Here is a 25,019-nt window from a genome sequence, read left to right on the forward strand (position 1 = left end):
AGAGAATTCAAAACGTTGATCAAGGCAGCTTCACTCCTCTAGTGTTCACAACCTCTGGTGGGGTCGGACCAAGTGCAAGATGTTTCTACGCCAGACACGCGGAGGTGATCTCCGAACAGGAGCAGCAGCCCAGAAGTTACGTTACAGCCTGGATGAGATGTCGACTGTCTTTCTCTCTCCTTCGGTCGGCTTTGCCCCAATCCCGACAACTGCTGCAGATATTGACTATATGGCAACAGTCACTGAATGCCTCATAGATCTGCGGCTCAAGCTCAACTAATTCAACACAGATAGGATAGCTACTTATGTATTAGGATATTTAATATTAAGGTAATAAAATGGTGGCGAAGGTGTGGCTATTGGGGAGGCTGGAGGCCACATGTAAATTAAAAAAAAAAAAGTAGTAGTAGTAGTAGTAGTAATAGTACTAGTATGCAAGATGACCTCAATTGACATGTATTGTATTATGTTGTATTATACTCGTATATTCTTCCTTATCATTTGTGCTTAAATAATCTCATGTTTATTGTACAGCACTACGTCTTCGGCAACACAACAGCAGGTAGGGTCTGTACCTGAGGGTGGTAAAGATGATACTAGCACTGCCACTGACCAGCGTATCACAACTACCAGCCATGCCCCCTCAAGCACCGAAATGCGAAGTACTACGCCTCTTCTCTCAAGTGCTGCCCAAGAATTACGCACTGCGACGCTCTTACCGTCTAGTGCTACACAAGTGCGCTCTCACGGTGCGACTACAACTTACAACGTTACACAGATTCCGTGCATACAGGTGAGGAAGTCGTGTGGTGGGTGATAGAGATGGTTAATGGAGTAAATGGTGGGTGATAGATGTGGTTGGTGGAGTAGATCGTGGGTTATAAATGTAGTTAGTGGAGTGCATTTTATTTATTTACAAATCGAGTTATATAATTGTGGGTATTTTTGCGTTTACACATTCCAACCACTAATTTATTATCATATTCTAATAAGACGTCTAATTATAAGATCATTTTCATCTATTACATTACCGTCGCAAATGTATTATAACGGAGATAGCATATCCAAAATTTTCTCAATTTTCTTTCGTTAATCTTCCACCATTATCGCCTACCTCACCTCTCACACTGCGTGTCTCCTACGTGTCTCCTTCATAAATCATTACGCTCATGCGTTCCCGTACACGTCACGCGACCAATCAAGAGCGTTTGTTTTTTTGCAACCAATTAAAATGATTTGTGGTTTAATTCGCGGTATTTTTGGTGTGTGTTGTGTGTGGTGCTGCATTCATCACGCTGCTTCTACTCTGCCCATACGTGCTGTGGTCCATCGTCACCTCCTGATTGCTGCTGTTTTCGTATGGCGCCTTCATCCTGGCCGATCACTGCTTACAGCTTGGACATGCGACGTCAGGTCATGCCCAAATGAGCTGATTATCTCCAACATCCGGCTGGCCATGGGGCGGTACTGTGTGTGACATTTGACAGAGAAAGACAATCCTACAGGGATGTTGGATTAGTTGGAAGTGCATCTGTAAAAAAAATGTATATTTACTTTATACATTACATCAATATTCGGCAACTATGTCCTCAAAGCTGGTTCGGGGAATGAGCTCTGCTCACTACGCAGAATACTATTCGCCAATACGTGTCACAGAGTACATTATAAATCATACTAGCCTAAAAGTCCACTGAGTGAAGCTCTGCAAGTATGGCAATATCAAATTTCACGAACCATCAATTTCAAAGCATAGCTTATAGGACAAAACAGACTGGGGATTAGTGAGGTCAGACGTGGTGGGACGGGTCGAGGAGGGGTGAGGCGGGTGGGGTGGGGTGAGTGGAGTGGAGATTAGAACAGGGAGGAGGATGTAGGTTATAAGAACATAAGAATGGAGGAAACTGCAGCGGGCCTATTGGCCCATACTGGGCAGATATGTTAGGTTAAAGCAGTTAGTATAGACGCAGCTGCCATCACTAAAACACAATGAGTACATGTAGTATTGACCGACAGTTAAAATGCACTAGTGACACTGAGAACATTACAAATCGTGGGGGATACTGACAAATTATATCAAGCATTGAACATATTCTGGGGAGTTATGCTAGTAGCAATTCGCACATACCACGACGAGAAACGATTACTTGAGTTGTTCAGATGACACACTAGGACACTTTTCACGCTATACTACTTGGGGTTCTTTACAGCACATGGTTAAACAATACTCAAACTGAATTAAATGAAGGGGTAGACGTGGCAGGTGCAATGGCTAAGCAAAGGAGGATGTGGGCCTACGTTAAGTACACTGCCACCAGTGTAATGAGGGAAAGCTCATACAGAAGATATAGGAAGAATTATTAGGAGGAGGATGTAAAGTGATGAAGATTAGTTTATTATATTTGGTTTTATATATTCTAAGGAGTAATTTTCTCTAAACACCAAGTCTACTGTAAGTACAACTATCTATTAGTTAACTGAATGACACAGACAGACACATTTACGTTCCCCTAATGGATCTCTCTGACAATGACTCACCTGTGACCTGAGGGAGGCCCAGCGGCTGGGGAAGCTGCAGGTGCTGCTGGACTATTTCTCCTATGGGAGACTCTGCTAGCTTGAGACTCGGTGCTGGAGAGGGAATTCTTCCTCTGGGAAGGAGCTGTCGGCCCCTTCCCTGTTACAATAATAATCCGAATGCTAATGCTCCGTGGAAGGAGCTCTAGGCTATTATATTGACAGTCACGAGCCGGAAGATGTCGTCACTAATCCGGGTGTGTCTGGGGGGGTTCCCCAGGGGTCAGTACTAGGACCACTCTTGTTCATAATCTACATAACGATCTAGATACTGGGATCAGCAGTGACATAAGCAAGTTTGCGGATGGCACCAAAATAGGGCGGCAGATTAATTCAGGGCAGAATGCAAATGCATTACAGGAGGATCTAAATAAACTGCAGGGGTGGTCTGAAAAATGGCAAATGAAATTCAACACCAGCAAGTGCAGCGTACTTAATATTGGAAGAACAAATACTGACAATGTATACAGACTTAACAACATCAACCTAGAGAAGTCCACTTGTGAAAGAGACCTAGGGGTACTTGTAAGCCCGGACCTACGGCCTAGAAAACAGTGCGTTAATGTTCGAAATATAGCAAACAGAGTATATCTAGAAGTGTAAGTAATAAGAGTGCAGAGGTCTTATTGCAACTATATCTTGCGCTAGTCAGGCCGCACCACGATTATGCGGTTCAGTTCTGGTGCCCTTACTATAGAATGGATATCAATTCACTAGAGTCGGTGCAGCGAAGAATGACGAAAATGATTCCGGGACTTAGAAACCTTCCATATCAAGATAGGTTAAAGAAACTAAACTTGCATTCCCTACAAAGACGAAGAGTGCGGGGAGATATGATAGAAGTATTTAAGTGGGTGAAAGGAATCAATAAAGGGGATATAGATAAAGTTCTTATAATATCAGAGCAGGATAGGCCTCGGAGCAACGGATTTAAGTTGGATAAGTTTAGGTTTAGGAGGGAGATAGGAAGGAACTGGTTCACAAATAGGGTGGTGGACGAGTGGAACAAGCTTAGCAACTTTGTAGTAAGTGCTGGAATGCTGGAAAGTTTCAAAAGGGGGCTAGATAGATTCATGGATGATAGAGAGTGGTAGTAACTCTCGACAGGAGCTGCCAAGCACAGGCCAACCGGCCTATAAGAACATAAGAACATAAGAATGGAGGAAACTGCAGCGGGCCTATTGACCCATACTGGGCAGTCCCGTTTATACCCAACCCCTATTGCTCATATAAGCATCCAACCTATTTTTGAAGCTATCCAGCGTATTCGAGTTAATGATGATATTTGGTAACTTGTTCCATTCATCCACTACTCTGTTTCCAAATCAGTGTTTACCTATTTCACGCCGAAATCTAAATTTGTCTAATTTAAAACCATTGTTAAGAATTCGCTCCTGGTTGGATAGTATGAGTACCTTTATAATGTCCCCTTTGTTTAACCCTGACTTCCATTTATACACCTCTATCATGTCGCCCCTCACTCTACGTCTCTCGAGGGAGTGCAAATTAAGATGCTTTAACCTGTCTCTGTATTCAAGGTTCCTAATGCCCGAGATTAGTCTTGTCATTCTCCTCTGGATTCTTTCCAAGGTTTCTATATCCATTCTGTAATACGGTGACCAGAACTGAACTGCGTAATCCAGGTGAGGTCTCACAAGCGCTAGATATAATTTTAAGATGACCTCGCTAGTCTTGTAACTAACTCTCCTTTGTATGAACCCAAGTACTTTATTAGCCTTGTTACGAGCAAAAACACATTGTTTACTTGGCTTAAGATTCCTACTTATCATTACTCCTAAATCTCTCTCGCAGTCGGATTCCACAATGGCATCGTTGTTCATCTGGTAACTGGTTTCCCTGTTTACATCTCCTATACTGAGTACTTTACATTTGTCAACATCGAATTACATCTGCCAATTTTCCTACCATTCGAAAAATTTGTGTAGATCTTCCTGTAGTTTTACAGAGTCCTCGTCAGATTTAATTACACGTCCTATTTTAGTGTCATCAGCAGATTTACTTATGTTGCTGTCTATGCCGATATCTATGTCGTTTATGTATATAATAAATAATAATGGTCCAAGTACTGAGCCTTGGAGAACTCCACTAGTGACGTTGCTCCAATGCAATTTAGTGCAATTTATGCTCACTCGCTGTTTCCTGTCTCGTAACCACGCCTTAATCCATTTAAGGATATTACCTTTGATGCCATGCGCTTCTACCTTTCTAATTAGTCTTTCGTGGGGGACTCTGTTGAAGGCTTTGCTAAAGTCGAGATATACCACATCATAATTGTGCACCTCGTCCACCGATTCGAAAACTGATGAAAAGAATGTTAATAGATTAGTTAGACATGAACGATCGCTTGTGAAGCCATGTTGGGAATCATTGATGAACTTGTGCTTCTCCAGGTGGTTTCGAATAGAGTTTGAAATGATTGATTCTAGTAAGTTACCTACTATTGATGTTAGACTGATTGGGCAGTAGTTAGAGGATAGTGATCTATCCCCCTTCTTGAAAATCGGTATTACATTCGCTATCCTCCAGGATTCTGGTACTACACCTGTTTTTAATGACTTGTTAAACAACTTTGCTAAGGGCATACTAAGCTCTTCCTTACATTCATTTAATACTCTGGCAAATATCTCATCGGGACCAGGTGACTTATTAGGCTTCAGTTTGTCTATTTGCTTATTAACATCGTTACTAGTCACTACTATCTTGCTTAATTTGTTTTCTTCACTATCTCTGAATAGAGACGGTGCCTCGGATATCATGTTTAAATTTTCAGTGGAAAAACTGTTGAAAAATATTTATTCAGCTTATTGCTCATTTCTCCGTTATTATCAGTTAGCTCGCCAGTATCTGAACGTATTGGTCCAATCTTTTCTCGTGTTTTAGTTTGATACATTTGGTAGAATCCTTTGGGGTTCGTTTTCGCCTTCCCTGCTATCTTCAGTTCATAATTCCTCTTTGCTTTTCTTATCTCGGTCTTAACCCTACCGGCCAATACCTTATTATACTCCCTGAGGTAAATTTCGCCACGATTTATCCTTCTACCTATAGCCTTCCTTTGGCCAATAATGTTTTTTAAATAATTATTTATCTATTTAGGGTCATTGTTGTCTGATCTAACTTTTTTGTATGGTATGTTCTGCATTTGTGCATTAAGTAACTCATTATTTAAATTGTCGTGGAACTCGGCAATCTCAGATCTCGTTATCAGGTCGGTGTCATCTGTCAGGCTCACACCCAAGGGCGACACCCCCTCTCTCAGCTGCCTCTTTAAACTATCAAAGTCTGCCCTTCTGAAATCTGGGACTTTGATGGAATTCCCTTTACTTCTGACCTGAAATCTAACTGGAATCTAATTTCCTTGTGATCGCTGTTTGCAAGTTCGTTCCCTACCTCGACATTGCTAATGAGGTTTTCTCTGTTCGACAGAACTAATTCGAGTATATTATTACCCCGGGTGGGTTCGGTTATATTTTGACTTAGGAAACAGTTCTGGATCATTTCGAGGAAATCCTCTGATACTGAGTTACCCGTAAGGTCAGTCCAATCTATTTGGCCAAGGTTAAAATCGCTTACTATACAGACTTTGTTGTGTATGGAAGCCCTGCGCATTTCATCCCAGATAAGTTGCTCATTAACTCTATCAAGATTGGGAGGTCTATATATTACTCCTATGATTAATTTTTCCCTACCGTCGATTAATTCTATCCAAATTGTTTCTGTATTCCGCTCAGTTTTTAATTCCTTATTTATTTCGCACTTCAGATTATCCCTGACATAGATGGCTACTCCGCCTCCTTTCCTGGACGGCCTATCGGTAAGGAACAATTTGTAATCCCCAATTTGGTATTCGACAGGTAACTCACTTGAGTCTAGGTTGATCCATGTTTCAGTGAATGCTATTATATCGATTTTTTCGGTACATACCAAGGCCCTAATATCATCCATTGTTTTTCTCATACTTCTACTGTTCGCGTAGTAGACATTTAAGTTAGTCGTGTTCTGGGTCCTCCCTTTACCGCGTTTAGGTTTAAACTCCCTGTCTAATTTAGTTTTGTCATCATTCCTAACACTATTTCCCTGTAATCTTTCACTTTGTTTACCCGCCTCCACCCCCGTGCCCATATGTTCCCCTAGCAGTTTAAAGACTTCGATATCTTTTGAACTGCCCCCTCTACAGACCCAGCCAGGGTTGCCACCCCAACCCGAGACAGGTTTACCCCATCCCTAGCATAAAGGTCCCTTCTGCCGTAGAAGTTGTCTCAGTTGTCAATGAATGGGACTGATATTGACTTGCAATATCCGTCAAGACGGCCGTTGACACCAACTGCCCTTGACAACCATTCATTGCTAACTCTCCTTCTAGGCAGGACACCACATATGATAGGGATCCCTCCCTTAGTCCTAATACGATCTATAGCTGTCTTGAACTTATCAAGAAGCTCTTCACTCCTACACCGGCCAACATCATTGCCTCCTGCACTGAAGCAGATAATGGGTTTGTTCCCATTACCAGACAAGATATTGTCTATCCTGTCAACTATATCCCCCACCCCAGCCCCTGGCAAACACACCCTCATCCTATTTTTATTTTTACCACAAAAGGCTCTGTCCAAGTACCTTACCTGTGAGTCACCAACAATTAAAGTTTTTATACCTTCCTTGTCAGCCCTGTCCCTGACTGTACTAACGTCCAATTCGTCTATCAAGGGACTGAACGAGTTGGTACACTAAGCTGTTGTTGTCGTTGTTGTCGTATCCTTGGTGTGTTTCTTCACCACCAGTTTGGTCGTCCCTTTCCTCACAACCTTCCATTCCCCAGGGTGAAAAATAGTGTACTAGCTGTACTAATACACTTTACAAATAGCTGGCCAGTAGATCCTGCAGTGCACAGGTAGTGCAGGTAACAGTGGGTCACTCCACGACAAAGTAGACAAGGAGAACAAGTAGCTGAGGTGGTGGGAGTAGGAGTGACTTTGAGTCCCAGGTTTAGAGTAGACATCACCTGTCATAGATGGCATCCCCAACAACCGTCGATGGTTTTTTCACCAATCAGGAGGTATCTCATGACTTGTGTTCTTACTACAGTAGTGGTTTGAGCAGTGTGAAGTAAGCCGTGCAGTTAAAGGTGACAATGCATTGTATTTACATGGAAGTGTGACCCTTCTGTTACAATACATATCGATATATAAATGTAATATTCAGAAATTTCAGAGTAATTTCAAACGCTGCGCCATTGGCGATACTGAGCTTTCAAGGTCGTCTGAGGGAAGAGAGCGCTCCCCGCACATAGTGAGAGGTTGTGGAACTAGGCCTATATGATATTAAATATAATTTGCCGAATTAATAATGATGCGATTCATGAAGTTAAGGGACTATTATTGAATTTGGAATTATTATAGATCGTTTATCAGTCTGAATAATGTTAAGGGTGTCCCAAGGAGTTATTAGTTAGGCGGAAAATATGTCACGTAGGCCTAAGCTAGCGCCTTGGAGAGACGCGACTCTGGCTAGGTCAGTCACGTGGAGGCATTCGGTCCAGCAAGACGTCCCTGCGCGTCCGTCACAGAAATAGTCACGTGGCCTAGTCACCTGTGTTGCACTATTGCAGTATAACAAGTAAGTCTCATTCGATCTCAGACAGGGTTAGATAGGGCAGTGATAAAGTTAACAAGAGCTAACAGTGAGTTCATTTCAGGGTTTCCGTCAGAACCCACTTGACCGCGAGTTTGACTGCAAGAAATTGACTGAGAGAGATTGACTGCCGTTTGAGACTGCCGTTGATGATTGAGGGTGGCGATTGTCGCCATTGGACCGATCAGTGTAGGCCTGTCACTGTTTAGCGGGGTATCAAAGGATCTCTTGAGTGAATCTAGCCGTCTGGGTGCCCAGCTGATGACGGGACGATCGTTGGGGTCATCAGCTCTCCTCTACCTCGGCTCACAATACCACATGTCTCAAGCAGCTTAGTGAAACCCTCGTGCTAACGGGAAGCTAAAGCTTCTCTCAACTGTACAAGGTCTGATTGGCTCACTCCCTTCCGTTTCATGGATGTACTGGGGGTAAAGCGAATCCAGCTGAGTGATACAGGGCCGCACACTGGGGCCAAGAGTCAGTGGGGTTTAGAGGTACACTTTCCAAGGTGGAGAAAGGCTGATTTGGGCCTTAAACTACGGTGCCTGTTGGTTGTGCCTTAAACGACTACAGAGTGCAGGTGGAATCTGTGTGTGTGTTAGGTTAGGAAGCATGGTTCACGGGTATTGGTGGACTCGGTAACTTCTTAGTAATAGTAATAATATTTTTGTGTGTAGTTAATACTATTTTTCAGTTACTGATGTTGTCTGGCTGTGTGTAGTTAATATTTCTTAAATAATTTTGATAGTATGGTTTTTTAATGTTGTGTCACTAATTGATGCTAGAGAATGAGGGAACTGTTTTTCAGATGAGGTTCCTTCTCTGTTGTAAGTGATACTGTGATTTAGTTCCTTTAATGCATGTAATATTTCTTTATAATTTCAATCTCAGGTATAACCTTTGTTCCTCAGAGTAGTGTTTAAGTTAAGTTAGGAGGTGTGCATCTGTTGTACCACTATTTGATTGTGTTGTAGTGTTGGAGGGAATATAAGTGTCTAAATTTTACAGTGTGTCTCATTCATCCCAGTCACAGACGCTATCCTTCCACAGGTCACGGACAATTCATTTTGTTAGTAAATTTAAGTGCTCTTGTGCTGGTTCGGGATTTCTCACTAAGGGGCGCTTCTACTGCCATTACCATCTAATAATCTTTAATAAACCCCAAGTCAAGTGAGAAAATAAAGTCCAGTAATTCCGACCGGTTATATATATATATATATATATATATATATATATATATATATATATATATATATATATATATATATATATATATATATATATATATATATATATATATATATATATATATATATATATATGGTTTGTTGCTGGAGAAATAAACCCTCAACGTTGACTCGTACCATATAATTCGGTCAAAACCTGTTAAAGAACAATTCACTCATAACAAATGCTGTTATCTCAGGACACATAGTATGAATAATACAATCAATATACAGTGCATCTTAAATATAACTCACATGTTACAACTGTTGATACATCAGGAGACAATTTGTATAATATGATAAAATTACAGTACATAAATATACTTATTAAAGTTATTTAGAGTTTTTATTTAGAGGCTTTGCTAGTTCACGATCACACTCACGTTTTAGGGTCTAGGGTTTGACCAGCTTGTTGTTTCTCCTGCAAGAATCAGTAGAGTACTCTGAGAGCAATCGCAGCCCAAGGCGAGGGCCATCTGTTTCATATTTAAACACGTCAGCAAACACGTCGTCAACACTATGTCTCTCTTCTCACCCTTTCACTCTCTCTCTCTCTCTCTCTCGTCTAGTTTATCTTATTGTGGCTATCCCTCTCTTTCTCTCTCTCTCTCCCAGTTTATCTTACTGTAGCGGTAACACTCCCCCTGTCGGGCTTTGCACGAAATCACCGCATATTATTAGATTCACTCTCTGACCCCTTCCAACAGGCAGAGTCTCGTCACTGGGCATATTAACACTGAGTCCTTTGTCTTCACTTTAACACTTAGCACCAGGCCATCTTTGCTTGGTAGAGCCTCCAGTACTCTCCCTAGCATCCACTGACTCTTGGGGAGTGATTGTCCAGAGATGATCACGATATGCCCAGCGTGGAGATTACGGCGAGTTTTGAAGAACCTTTGTCGCTGACGTAATGTTGGGAGATATTCTTTTACCCACCTTTTCCAAAATTGGTCAGCAATGAATTGGGCATGCTCTCCCTCTTCGTCGGTACCCTTCTGTCATGGACCGATCGCCTCCGGTGGACAGTGTCTCCGGGTTCATCCGTAGAATGTGAAGCGGCGTTAGTGCTTCTAGATCCTTTGGGTCATCAGACACTGGGGTGATGGGCCTTTCGTTGATAATCTCTTCTACGGCGCAGAACACAGTGCTGAGGCGTTCATCGTCTAGTGTCTGGGTGCCCACCACTCCCTGGAGGACATTCCTTACAGTGCGGATTTGTCGCTCCCACACTCCTCCCATGTGAGAGGCTGTCCGGGGGTTGAACTGCCATTCTATCTGTTTCTGTAGAAGGGCATTCCCGACCTTGTCACTGTTGTTCCAGTCGTTCACCGCCTCTCGTAACTCTCGGCTAGCTCCAATCATGTTGGTTCCCCTGTCAGACCGAACATGCTTGGGAGGTCCCCTGTGGCAGGTGAGTCTTGTCAGGGCATTGAGGAAAGAGTCGGTGTCTAGTGAGGTGAAGACTTCTAGGTGTATGGCTCTGGTGGTCATGCAGGTGAATAAGCATCCCCATCTCTTCGCCCGGGTTCGTCCTTGTTTAACAAAAAAAGGAGCTGAAGCAATCAATTCCAGTGTAGATGAACGGCTGGCCTCCTGGGCGCACTCGATCTTCTGGCAGGTCGGCTTTGCCTTCGTGGGTAGGCCTCCAGTTGCTTCTTCGGCAAGTCACACACGTCCGTATTGTGCGGTCGAGTAATTTGCGGCACTTAGGTATCCAGTATGTCTCACGTATTATGGCAAGCGTGTGTTCTCGTCCTGAGTGTCCAGCTCTAGTTGAGTGTACCTCTCTCCCGATGAGCCCCGTGAACCTGTTGTCCCTTGGCAATAGTATGGTATTCTCCTGGTCTGGATGGAGAGCGGCGTGTTTTAGTCGGCCACCTACTCTGATCAGACCGTCCATGTCTAGATGAGGTTCCAGCCGCCTTATGTCTCTATCTCTCACGGGTTGTCCCTGTTGTAACATTCTTAGTTCTCGAGGGAATCCTTTCCTTTGCATCAATCTTAAGACGGCTAATTTCGCCTCTTCCAATTCGCTGACCTGGAACCAATTTTCTCGGTGATGTTTGTCCTTTCGCTTCCCAAGTCGCCATTCTATAAACCTTCTAATCCACGCTACGCTCTTCAGAAGTCGATGCCTCGATGAGTACCTGGCCCATAGCTAATCGAGGGTACCCTTCCCTGGTCAACGTTCGTCGTCAGCACCGTGGTTTCCTTCTTCATCTCTGGTGTCTCCGTCTCTGAGGTCTGGGATCCTCAATGGACTCTTTGGCCGACTGTCTTCTTCTAACAAGAGGAAAGCAGGTCCCCGAATCCACCTGCCCTACTCGTTGAGCTCTGCTCTATGTAATCCACGACTAGCGGCGTCGGCCGGGTTCAGGGCCGACGTCACGTGGCGCCATTGTTCTACCTTGGAGTCCTCGTGTATCGTTGCCACTCGATTGGTCACGAAGGAATGGAAGCGTCTTTCGGTGTTTCGTATGTAATGAAGGACTGCCGTACTGTCTGTCAGGAACACTGATCTGTCTATTTGTAATTCAAATTCTCGTCGTATCGTTTGCCTGCCTTGGCAGCCATTGCTGTCGCGCAGAGCTTGAGTAAAGGTATGGTCTGCTGTTTCAGAGGGGCTAGCTTGGCCTTTCCACACATGAAGGAGATTCGTTATTCAACCCAATACCTCGTCTACACTCATCTTGGAATATATATAATTTTGGCTCTTGTGACGCTCGGAGCGATGAGTCCCAGTGGGTCATATATTGGGCTGACCATACTCAGAAGGCTTCGTTTCGTCTCTGGTTTTTAGGGATCTGGACCCGGACCTCTAGTTCGTCCTTTTCCAGGTCCCACAAGATTCCCAGCGCTCGTTCAGTGGGGAGCCTGTCGTCTTTCAAATGACCGCCTTTACTCCCACGGCTTTGTCTGTGGAATTGCCTTGAGGACTTCCCTGTGATTACAGACCCCCTTCGTAAGTCCGAATCCGCCCTTCTTTCTCAGCTGTCTCAGTCAATGGGTAATTATCGTTGTCTTCCCCGGCGAATCTACTGCGAGAAGCAGATCGTCAATGTAGAAGTTACAATTCGCTTTCTTGATGTCGTCATGGAGACTTTCCCTGCAATCTTGGAATATTCGTTGTAGCGCATACCCGGCGCATGAAGGGCTATACATATCTTCAAGGAGATGTACTGCCATTTGGTAAGTGGCGGGGCCCATGGCAGCTGGTCGTCCGTCCACCATAAGAATCGTAAGGCGTCTCGATGTTCGGTAGTACTCGCACTTAATGAAACATTGCCTCGATATCAGCCATGAGTGCCACCTTTCTTGTCTGAATCTGATGAGGACTCCCATCAAATTTGCTGTTAAGGTCTGGCCCTTGCATCACCTGGCTGTTCAATGACATCAACTCACATTTGGCTGCACAATCAAAACTATTTCCACCTTTTCTGGCTTGTTGGGATTCAACACGGGGTGGTGTGAGAGATACCAGGTCTTCCCGGGTGTAACACTGAGTTTTTGATGTGGGACTCGCTCAGCATGTCCCTCGTCGACTAGACGTCTCATCTCTTCTTGATATCTCTGAGAGAGCCTTGGGTTTTTTAGGAGGCATTTCTCAGACCGGCCAATCGCTGTTCGGCAAGCTTCTTATTGTCTGAGAGTTCCAGTTCTTCCTGGTAAAACAACAATGACCTTGGGGACATTGATGGATCGGCTCTTTCTTTCTCCTACGCTAACCACTTTTACACTGATCTCTTCGGCGTTTACACTACTTCTTTCTTTCATGATTGTGCCAATGGAGAGGGAAAAACTGGCATTCCCTCCGCTTGCAGCCTTGGTACTGTTTGTCAGAAACTCCCGTGAAATGTAGAAGCCTCGACTGTACTCCACAGCAGCCATCTATACCACATACCATCTTCTGGCTGCACTCCGTTATCCGGTGATTACGACCCAGGCTGGCGAAGTAGCGACATTCTTCCCTTACGAGGGAAGTTCGCTTCCCTGTGGACAGGCTGAGGAATGTCCGACACATCTGAAGGTGATCTCCGTGGCATAACGAGCAGTGTTCATCGTCCGTTTCTCTGGTTGTCTTCATTCTTGATGTCACCAGACCCACAAGTTTCTTCCTCGACGAGGATTGGCATGAGGATGCGTCTGCATATATTCAGCTTGGTTCCTCGGGTCCTTGTCCCTTGGGGCCTCCTCCGCCTTGTTGACCATATCCATAGTGAATTCCAACAACCACTCGATCCCACGAGGCTTCCCTTGCTTCCTTTTGTATTTATGCACGTTATTCACATAGTCGTCACTTATGATCCTTCATCAATGTTATTGGTTTCTGTGAGTGAGTTTGATGCTCGGAAGTACTTTTGATGCATTAAACTGTTATTATTTTATTGTCTAATGATCACTACATATAACACCACCTATCATCACTACATATAACATCATCCATCATCACTACATATAACACCATCCATCATCACGACATATAACACCATCTATCATCACTACATATAACACCACCCATCATCACTACATATAACAACATCCATCATCACTACATATAACATCATCCATCATCACTACATATAACACCATCCATCATCAATACATATAACACCATCCAACATCACTACAGATCGGTAAAGTAGTTTCCGAGACTCTCGTGCAGACACAAACACAAACTGACAAACTTCTTTGTTTTATATAGATAGATTGTCTAATCATCACTACATATAACACCACCCATCATCACTACATATAATATCATCCATCATCATCACTCCATATAACACCATCCATCATCACTACATATAACATCCATCATCACTACATATAACATCATCCATCATCACTACATATGTTTGGGCTGGGTTTTGATATCAAACGATCTCACTTGTTAACACTTGCCTGAATGAGTGTAGAGTAGTCGCTGGTACCTTTGATGAAGCTGGGTGAGAATAATAGGTAATCTCACTGCGTGTCACCTTTGATACAATCGTTGAATCGTTGAGTCGTCCCAGCCGCCCTGGGTTACACTTGTAATTTTCTTAGCTTGTAAGTATACACAAGTGTACACAGGTTCTGTTATCTTCATTTGTGGTTCCTTGGTTTAATGTAAACCCACGTGGTGATTTTCTAGTTATATTGGATGCTCTGGTAATTACAGAATTGTTTGTTGACAGACTACTGAGCATTAGCTATTAGCTTGTAATTAGCTTATATAATTAGAGAGAGATACAGCCTTGGTAGCTATGCTCACACACGTCTCTTTGGTACGGTGTCTGGCTGTGAACTAGGCGAACCTCTCTCTGTCTGCTTGTAAGGGGGTATGTAATCTATACGTCAACACAGAGATAAGAGGCCTACTCTCATGGGGGTCTGGGGACATATATTTATGGGTTGTAACCTGAATCTGTGTGAAACTACAAATGTTTATGTGTGGTGTCCACCCTAGGAGGTGTGACAGAACAAATGCTTATATAGCTGTATGCTCAATAGTCTGGGTGATAGAATGTATATAATGAATATATGTCCTTAGCCCATATTTATATAATACTTATTGATAAGGGCTAGAACATCGCTCGGCTACCACCCATCGAGTTCCAAGCAGTGTAAATCCACGCAGATAAGCCCTTTGTGTACCTAACCTTGTTATAATGGTGTGTGTGCTTTAGCTAAGCTGAGATCTTCAACCTTGTGTAAATGGTGGTTGAGATTCAATGAACTTGCCTACAGTGCCTTTCTAAAATGTTTCTACTTGAACAAAATACTCGTACACTGAATAACACAAATGGTAAAGGTTGTTATCACAAGGCTTGATTTCACAAATCTTAAGATATTAAAAATGTATAATATTGCTAAGTATACAAAAATATGTTTCACTTATATAAGAAAATGTTTTTAATATTTTTTATTTTTATTAGAACTTACAATGAGTTTACTGAGCATTGACTATTGGTTTTATGTATTTATAAAATCATAAATTCAAATTCACATAGGAAGGAAAAATGGCAAGTAACTTGTTAATTGTCTGGCCTCATATAGTAACCCTTAACTTGCTCTTATCATGACACAGCAAAATTAATCTGTTCTGTGTAGGAAAAATTAAAATACAAAAATACTGAACATTACGAAGGCGTGCATGGACACAGATCTACAGTAGGTGTGAAGATTTTGATGAATGTGTATGCTGAGCATAAGAGTATATGCTCGTGTCAATATGACGACCTATAGTGTATCAGCATTTCCTGATCATCTGCAGCTATTAAGATTAGTCATTCACTATTAGAAGAAGTTCAGTTTGTTTAACCAATGTTAAAATTGTCAGATTATATTATTAGGATTAGTCCCATATATCATGCATTAAACTTAGAAGTAGAAAACAATAGGATATGCACACAAGAATAACATCATAGATAGGGGTTAATTACAGATCTCTCTTGGCTATCTGCAAAGCGTCAAGGAGATTAATAACAGTTTGTGTTATATAACATTCATATTTCTGAGCTTGTAGTATACAGACGTGCATCTATCTACGCTTAATCTGTACGTGCAGAACGTAGTTTCATGCGATACTCATTGGATACAGCTTGTGTATTTGTGGTGTCTACGGCCTGCGTAGGTACGTCTTGGGCGTTTTGGTTTTCATTTTGTGCAGACGTAGAGTCTACTGTAGGAACGTCGTGTACAATGGTGGGAAGCAAGTCAGGGCTCACCTTTTTTAATCTATCCACGTGTACTACGTCGGTAATTTGAGTATCTGGTTTAAGTATTTTGAATTTGTTACCGTGTTCTTTGGCAATTATCAGGAAGGGTCCTGAAAATGTCGGCGAAAGTTTAGAGATTCTTTCAGGTTCTCTTATCATGACAGCGTCGCCTATTTGAAGCGTGATAGGCTTAGCATGTTTATGTTGTGTGTAAATCATTTGAGGGCGCGATGCTGCTAATTGTTTATGCACTTTTCCATGGATGTCAGAGAAAGTATTGGTTTGCTTCTTTGCATAATCATCCATGTTATATACAGGTTGTTTAGGTCCTGTAAGTATGTCATAGGGTAACCTTTTATCGGTCCCATATATAATATAGTAGGGTGCTTTGCCTGTGATGCTATTTATTGACCCATTTATTGACGCTGTTACTTGAGGCAACCAATTCTCCCATGCTACCTGCATTGGATTCACTTTATGTCTGAGAATCTCTAGGATTTTGCGATTAGTCCGCTCAACTAGGCCATTTGATTGTGGGTGATAAGCTGCTGTGAAGCTTTGTTGAATGCCGTATTGTTGGCATATGGTTGCAAGAAATTGATTCTTAAATTCTGATCCGTTGTCGGATAGAATAACCTTAGGTGTAGTGAACGAACATATGAGATGCGTCAATAAAGCGTGTGCCACAGTCTCCGTGGATTTATCCTCCAAGGGAACTAGAATCACGAATCTGGAGAAGTGATCAACGCACACAAGTATGTAGGTAGAGCCTTGATGGCTTTTTGGCAGTTGCAATAAGTCGATTGCGACTGTGTCGAATGGACGTTCGGGCGTCGGGTATTCGAGAATTGGAGCAGTGTGCATCGTAGTTCCCTTGTGTTGAGCACAAGATAAACAATTGGCAATGTGTCGCCCAATGTCCCTTTTCATTGTACTCCAATAGTAAGATTTTCTTATTCCTGCAAGGTATTTGTCACGCCCTGGATGGCCTGCTTGAGGTGTATTGTGGCACAGACTTAGTACCGTGTCTCGTAGGTTGTCAGGTACAACAATTTGTGTGACAGTATCCTGCACTGTTTTTGTTGTACGGTGCAGTATGTCTTGTTGCAGTTCAAACTGTTTGAACGGAAGAGGTAACTTTGGTAGATTGTCCTCCTCACCTGATTCTAGAGCATAAATTACTTTAGACCACATTGGATCTTGCCTTTGTTCCTCTCTTAATTTTTGTGGGGTGAACAAGGGTATTGGTATGACTGGAGCTATGTGTCTAGACAGTGCGTCGGCAACCACATTCGCGCGTCCCGGTAAGTGTTTAAAGGCGGGTTCGAATTCTTGAATGGTCAAGTACCAACGTACAAGTCTGCCAGAGAGGTTCTTTCCATGGAATAACTCCGTTACTGCTGCATGATCCGTATAGACTGTTATTTGATAACCAAATATCACATCTTTGAACTTCTTTAATGACCAGACCACAGCTAACGCCTGTAGATGAGTTACTGAATAGCGTGTTTCTGCATCATTAAGCTTACAGCTTGCATAAGCAATTACTCTATTTTTCCCTCTAGTGTCTAGCTGCATGAGAACAGCTCCTAGCCCTTGTCCGGAGGCGTCGGTGCACAGGGTGAAAGGTTGAGTGTAATCAGGAAATGCCAATACTGGTGCATTGATCAATGCTTCCTTTAATGCATTAAAGCTGTTTTTCTGTTCATTGTTCCAAACAAATGTTGCATCTTTTTTTAGTAATTTTGTCAGCAGGGCGGCTAACTTAGCATACCCGTGAATGAATGAGCGATAGTAGCCGGAAAGTCCGAGGAAACTACGCACTTTGTCTACATTTGTAGGACAGGGAAATCGTTCAACTGCTTTAACCTTGCAGTCCATAGTATGGATGCCGTTCCCGTCAACTACGTGTCCAAGGAATTGAACTTTAGATTTGAGAAATTCGCATTTAGAGAGCTTAATTTTCAAACCTGCTTTATGAAGTTTTTTAAACACTTCACGTAATTTGACAAGATGACTGTTTACATCTTTGCTTACAATAATCAAATCATCTAGATAGGCATAAACTGTATTGCCAATCATTCCTGCAAACAATGTATTAATCATTCGTTGAAATGTTAATGGCGCATTTCGTAGTCCAAATGGCATTCTTAAAAATGTTGAGTACCTGTTAGGACTGCAGGTATTATGATCCAATCTTTAGTAAGTTTGGGCTCGTGGACAACCTTCCTCGTATCTGTTAAGTTAGTTACCACTTTCACATTGGATGTGAATTTTTCATAGCATGGTGTGTAGTGCTATTAAATGTTATAGTATGTCGACTTGGTTGGACATCTATATTATTTTGTTTTAGTGTTTGAAGACCTAATAATCCATCAGCTGGTAGAGAAAAATCTTTACTATATAAAACTGAGCTAGAAAGATTTCACTGGAATCACAAAAACCTATAGGTAATGTAATGTTGGCCTGATACTCCGGAGAGATCGACATCAGTAGGTCTTATTTGCCATTTATTGTCAGGAGAACGTCGATTCAATTCAGTAAATGACGTTAACGAGATAACATTAGCGCACTCTCCCGTATCTTTGTCTAAAGAGAGCTTGGTGTTACCTGCACTCACTGGTATTGTCAATACCTCTACTTTACTTAGTGCAGCGATCAATGACGCTGTCATGGAAGCATTAATAGTTATATGTGATCTTATCCCTGGTCGTGTTGGACATGGCGCAAATCTTCCCCCGACGGATTTTGAATTTGACGCCGTTGATTGCGCTCTAAATAATCCTGCCTGCATTGCTGCAGAGTTACACAATCCTCTGAACTGTGTGATGTAGAATGATGTAGTAAACACCACTGGTCACTTTTGGGTTCGGAAGCATTGTAGGTCTCGCTTACTGCATTTTGATTTAACTTTTGATTTTGATTTTTGAAGTTGCTTTTCTTGGCTTTGTTAAACTGATCGGTATTACCGTCTCGTGGTGCATAGAAACAGTCTTCAGTCTTGTGATTCTGTTTCTTGCAAATTGTACAAACAGTTTTTTGTTTAGGCTTGATACCTGTTTCTTTTTTAACCTTAATTGGTGCGATTGCCACAGGTGCAATGGTACTAGCACGAGGTGTGTATGGGGGTCTCTGTATTATCTTTTCTGCATAATCTGTGAGTTTCGCTGACTGGGGGTAATTTTCCCTTTTAGCTTGTTTAAACTCTATTTCTTGAATAAGAAATATAAATTGGATATACTCAATAAGACGATACACGTTTTCCTCCTTGGTATGGTTGTTTTCCCACCAATCAGAAGCGGAGAAGTGTGTTTTCGCGTCGTCATAAGCTTGTCCCACCATAGACTGTGCCATGAAGAGATCCTGTGCTTGGATTCGCGTTAATGTTCTGCTTACCATTCTAAAAACCCATGTAAGATGACTGTCGCCTCCTCCCTGATCAAAAACTCGTATCAAATTTCTTTTGAACTCATCATATGTTGATCTGGTAAAGGCTGAAGCATTCATTAGGTTACTTGCCCGACATGCCGGTTTCATGTGACCGCGGACGAATGCTTTACGATCCTCGTCATCTTGGACATTATTATGTCTCATCGCATCCTCACATGCTCGGAGAAATGCGAATACATTATAGTTAGGTTCTTCCCCTGTGAAGTCTCGAATCCGATCATGCCGTGGTAATATTTTCCACACATTAGTTGCTTTCATCACTGGGTTAGTCATGCTTGTGGTTATGGGTTTACTAGTTAATGGCAATGCTGGTAAATTACTCGTGTACTGATCAGCAGATGTCAATACATTGTCCGAGATAGGTTCACTATACAGAGGTGTAGTGTCGTAAGAACGTCCTGACCTAAGTTGTGTAAATAATAATTCGTTATTTGTGTTATCTACGATTGCTTCACTAATTTCTATTGAAGTGTTTACTGTTAGTTCAGGTTCAATGACTTGTAATTCATGCGCACCTTCGAGTTCACATGTGTCAGTGTTAACAGTGTCATGAGGTACAGTGTCACTTGAATTATTATCTAAGTTTTAATTAAATTGATCGTTAACAATATATTAATGATTCATAAATGTTTCTTAGATTTAAATGTTTAATAACTTTGCCAATCCATTCACAATAAGGTAATGTGAAAAGTAATTTTAGTGATAATTAATTGTATAAGTTATTTTCCATTAATTGTTACAAGGCACTTGATAATTAATAATCTACCACGATGTCTACCGTGTGAAGATATGTTTTCGATTATATATATTATGTGTATACAGTATATACTTAATGATTGTTTGTGAAATACCTAATACCGTAGAGTTGATTGTAGTATCTCGGAGAAATCCTCTTGTTTACATCTGGTCAGCTGGGCTGGGTGTATAACATAGTCGTCCAGATGTCGCCGCTCTCGATGACGTCACTGTTGGAGGTTCTCTACCCACAACATCTGATCTGGTCCAGATCGATGAGGGTTAGGTCGATAGGTCAGATGAGGGTGATGAGTCGACAGGTCGATGAGGGTTAGGTCGATACGTGATATCCTGAGAAGGTACCTCTGGTTATCGCCTTCCTGTCAAGGTGACTAATGGCTCTTGTAAACCATACACATCTGCTCTGTCTTGTAAGTATACACAAGTGTACACAGGTTCTGTTATCTTCATTTGTGGTTCCTTGGTTTAATGTAAGCACACGTGGTGATTTTCTAGTTATATTGGATGCTCTCGTAATTACATAATTGTTTGTTGACAGACTACTGAGCATTAGCTATTAGCTTGTAATTAGCTTATATAATTAGAGAGAGATACAGCCTTGGGAGCTATGCTCACACACGTCTCTTTGGTACGGTGTCTGGCTGTGAACTAGGCGAACCTCTCTCTGTCTGCTTGTAAGGGGGTATGTAATCTATACGTCAACACCGAGATAAGAGGCTACACTCCACAGGCCTACTCTCATGGAGGCCTGGGGACATATATTTATGGGTTGTAACCTGAATCTGTGTGAAACTACAAATGTTTATGTGTGCTGTATACCCTAGGAGGTGTGACAGAACAATTGCTTATATAGCTGTATGCTCAATAGTTTGGGTGATAGAATGTATATAATGAATATATGTCCTTAGCCCATATTTATATAATGCTAATTGATAAGGGCTAGAACGCATATAACACCATCCATCATCACTACATATAACACCATCCATCATCACTACATATAACACCACCCATCATCACTACATATAACAACATCCATCATCACTGCATATAACATCATCCATCATCACTACATATAACACCATCCGTCATCAATACATGTAACACCATCCATCATCACTACAGATCGGTAAAGTAGTTTCCGAGATTCTCGTGCCGACACACAGACAAACAGACAGACTTCTTTGTTTTATATATATATATATATATATGTAATATTCAGAAACTTCAGTGTAATTTCAAACGCCGCGCCATTGGCGATGCTGAGTTCAAGGTCGTCTGAGGGAAGACCGCGCTCCCATACGTGCGCTCCCGTACGTGTGAGAGTTTGTGGAACTAGGCCTATATGATATTGAATGTAGTTTACCGAATTAATAATGATGCGATTCATGAATAATGTTACGGGTGTCCCAAGAAAGTTATTAGTTAGGCAGAAAATATGTCACTAGGCCTAAGCTAGCGCCTTGGAAAAACGTGAGGCTGGCTGGTCCTCAGTCACGTGAAAGCGATCGGACCTACAGGACGTCCCTGCGCGTCCGTCCACAGAAATAGTCACGTGGTCTTGTCACCTGTGTTGCGCTATTGCAGTATAACAAGGTTTCCGTCAGAACCCACTTGACTGCGAGAGATTGACTGCCGTTTGAGACTGCCTTTGATGATTGAGGATTGGCGATTGTCGCCGTTGGAACAATCAGTGCAGGCTTGTCACTGGTTAGCGGGGTAGCAAAGGATCTCTTGAGTGAACGAGTGCTCCCGACAACTAAAACGAAACGGGACCAGCATCAGCATTGGGTGATCAGTTCTTACCACGAGGGTGCACAACACCACGTGCCCTCGGTCAGCTAGAAGTATTACCTACTGGCCATGGTCACCTGCGGGCGTTCTCTCTTCCCGACCATGGACGCACAGAGAGTACACTGAGGCTATCTGAGTAAATAAATGGTCACACACTGAGACCAGGAGTCTAGGGGAAACCTAGAGGAACATTTTATCTCCCTTATTCCGGGTGTATGTTGAGTTGGGTGGAGCATAGTTCACGGGTATTGGTGGACCCAGTAACATCTCAATAATAGTGACAATATTTTTGTGTGTAGTTAATACCATTTTTCAGTTACTGATATTATCTTGACGTGTGTAGTAATAGTTCCTAAATGATTTTGATAATATTGTTTTTTGAATGTTTGTGTCACTAAGTGGAACCAGAGTGATACTGTGATTTAATTCCTTTAATGCATCTAATTTTTCTTTATAATTCCGATCTCAGGTATAACCTTTGTTCCCCAGAGTAGTGGTTAAGTTAGGTTAGGAAGTGTGCATCTGTTGGGGGTGATATAATTTTGTTGAGTGGCCTTAAGGCCTATTCATTGTAGAGTTATTAATTTCTTGTTTTTTTAATACCATTTTTTCAGTGCTGGATATTATTTTGAAAGCCCTTAAGGCCTGTTTCATGTGTGCAAGCAATATTTCTTAATACTTTAAACTTATTGTTCTCTCATGAGGCATTGCCTGAGTTTCTAATAATTTCAACATCATGTATAACTTTTATTCCCCAGAGTAGTGTTTTAAGTACAGGTTAAGAGGTGTGCATAGTGGTGTACCATTATTGTTTGTGTTTGTAGTGCTGGAGGGAATATAAGTGTAAATTTTACAGTGTGTCTCATTCATCCCAGTCACAGACGCTATCCTTCCACAGGTCACGGACAACTCATTTTGTTTAGTAGATTTTAGTGTTCTTGTGCTGGTTTGGGATTTTTCTCAAAGGGGCGCTTCCACTGCAATTACCATCTAATAATCTTTAATAAACCCCAAGTCAAGTGTGAAATTAAAGTCCAGTAATTCTGACCGGTTACATATATATATATATATATATATATATATATATATATATATATATATATATATATATATATATATATATATATATACAGTATATACATTATATATATATATATATATATATATCTTGATAAAATCACGTTTTCATTGTGGATTTACATGAAATATATATATATATATATATGTAGGCACCGTTGATCAATAAATGTGATGAAAAGAGTAACTTTTCGGTAAATAAACACATTAACTCTTCAAGGGTTAAATATCCCTTAGGTATTTTATTCTAACTATCACTAAACTATTTTATTCAGCTGAGCGGAGCCTCTGCCCGCTAAAGGGTTAATGTATTTAAGAATTGAACCTGGCTAGTTGCTGTGTTCCATTATGTTTCGAAGAATTGTTCAAATGCCGAATTTTAGATTGTATGTTGTAGATCTTAAAGCGTTGCTATTTTTTGATAAACAATTTTGTTGTTACACAGGTGACAGCAGCAGGGCCACAGACGCCTACACTTCTTGCCCTCCCGCGGCTGTCGAGACACTGCTTCACTCGACACGACAGCCGACCCACCACAGCTGACTCCAGATGAAACTGAAACCAGTCTTTCCTTTCCATGACAGCTATCTCCAAATCAAGCTGAAAGGTCATCTATTTTTCCCACAGCAACTGACTCTATGTGAAGCTGAGCCCCACGACTGCTAACTCCAGATAACACAAACTCTAGATAGTTAGCATTTGAGGATCTAACAATTAACTCCTGATAAAGATAATATCCTCCACATGTAATTTCTCTCGAAGCTAAACCCTGTCAGTCTTACAACCTGAATTTCACTTTCAAGAAACTCGTCTAACTCAGTTAGCAAAAGCCTTGTTACATATATAAATGTCTATACAACCAAAAAGTATGTTTACAGATGGGTCCAATGAATTTAAAAAACCCACTGGGACTTCAGTTGTCAAAGTAGGGGTATCGAAATTCTTCGTCCTTTATATCATAATTGTCTAACATAAAATTGTAAAGATAATTGATTGAGTGTGAGAGACAAGGTATTTACAAAATGCTTGGAAGTTTTATATATTTTTATTTTGGGAAATCCCTTGAGGAAGTCACACATCCTAAACATTGGTATATACATTGGTGAAGAACACGTTAATGTGTACATTGGTGAAGTACATACCGAGGTTTTGAATGAGTAACTTTCTCAAAGAGCTTTGTATAAACAAGAATCAAATAACTTTGTAAAGACTTTATAATTCATACGACAATGTCCTTAGTATAACTGTATACGTACCGGTAATATATTCATGATATTATTCTGGGGAGGAAAGTGTATTGAAGAGAGATATTTTTTGTGGCAAGTGTTTGTATGTCTGTAAATATAGATAAATACATGAATAAAGAAATAAAACTGAATGGAATTTGGGTTCATGTATGAAGTAACACGTATTTTCACTGTGTACTGTAATCTATATTTTAGTGTATTAACTTATTTGTTCCTAATATATATGGATTAAAATATTGTGACATCAGGGTTGTAAAATGAGTTTATTCTAAATGTAAATACAAAACTGTAAATCTGCAAGACGCTCGCGCGCGCACACACACGAAAACTATTAACTGCATACTATGTTACGTTTAGTGTGTGTGTGTGTGTGTGTGTGTGTGTGTGTGTGCATATAAATATATTTTTTTTTGGCATCACTCATCATTACAGGTGCATCACAAATGCTCACACCAACATTACAAAAAAATCTTCTAAATATATGTCTTCATCATCTACATTACTTTGAAAATATAACCAATTAAAAGTAACTGTCCTTTATTTCA

The 25,019-nt window shown here is 41.4% G+C and overlaps 1 protein-coding gene across 2 annotated transcripts in view; it reads left to right on the top strand.

The window, feature by feature from the left end:
- The window catches only part of LOC121871780, a 110,816-nt gene extending 85,812 nt beyond the window's left edge, over nucleotides 1-25,004 (top strand). For both annotated transcript variants that reach the window (XM_042374256.1, XM_042374255.1), the window contains exons 8-9: nucleotides 535-793; nucleotides 23,673-25,004. In XM_042374256.1, the coding sequence (XP_042230190.1) occupies nucleotides 535-793; nucleotides 23,673-23,780 (367 nt within the window). In that variant the 3' untranslated portion in view covers nucleotides 23,781-25,004. The remainder of the gene's footprint in view (nucleotides 1-534; nucleotides 794-23,672) is intronic.
- Nucleotides 25,005-25,019: the final 15 nt, after the last annotated feature.

Source organism: Homarus americanus, unplaced genomic scaffold (genome assembly GCF_018991925.1).
Source record: "Homarus americanus isolate GMGI-L3 unplaced genomic scaffold, GMGI_Hamer_2.0 scaffold39675, whole genome shotgun sequence".
NCBI classification, from domain to species: Eukaryota; Metazoa; Arthropoda; class Malacostraca; order Decapoda; family Nephropidae; genus Homarus; species Homarus americanus.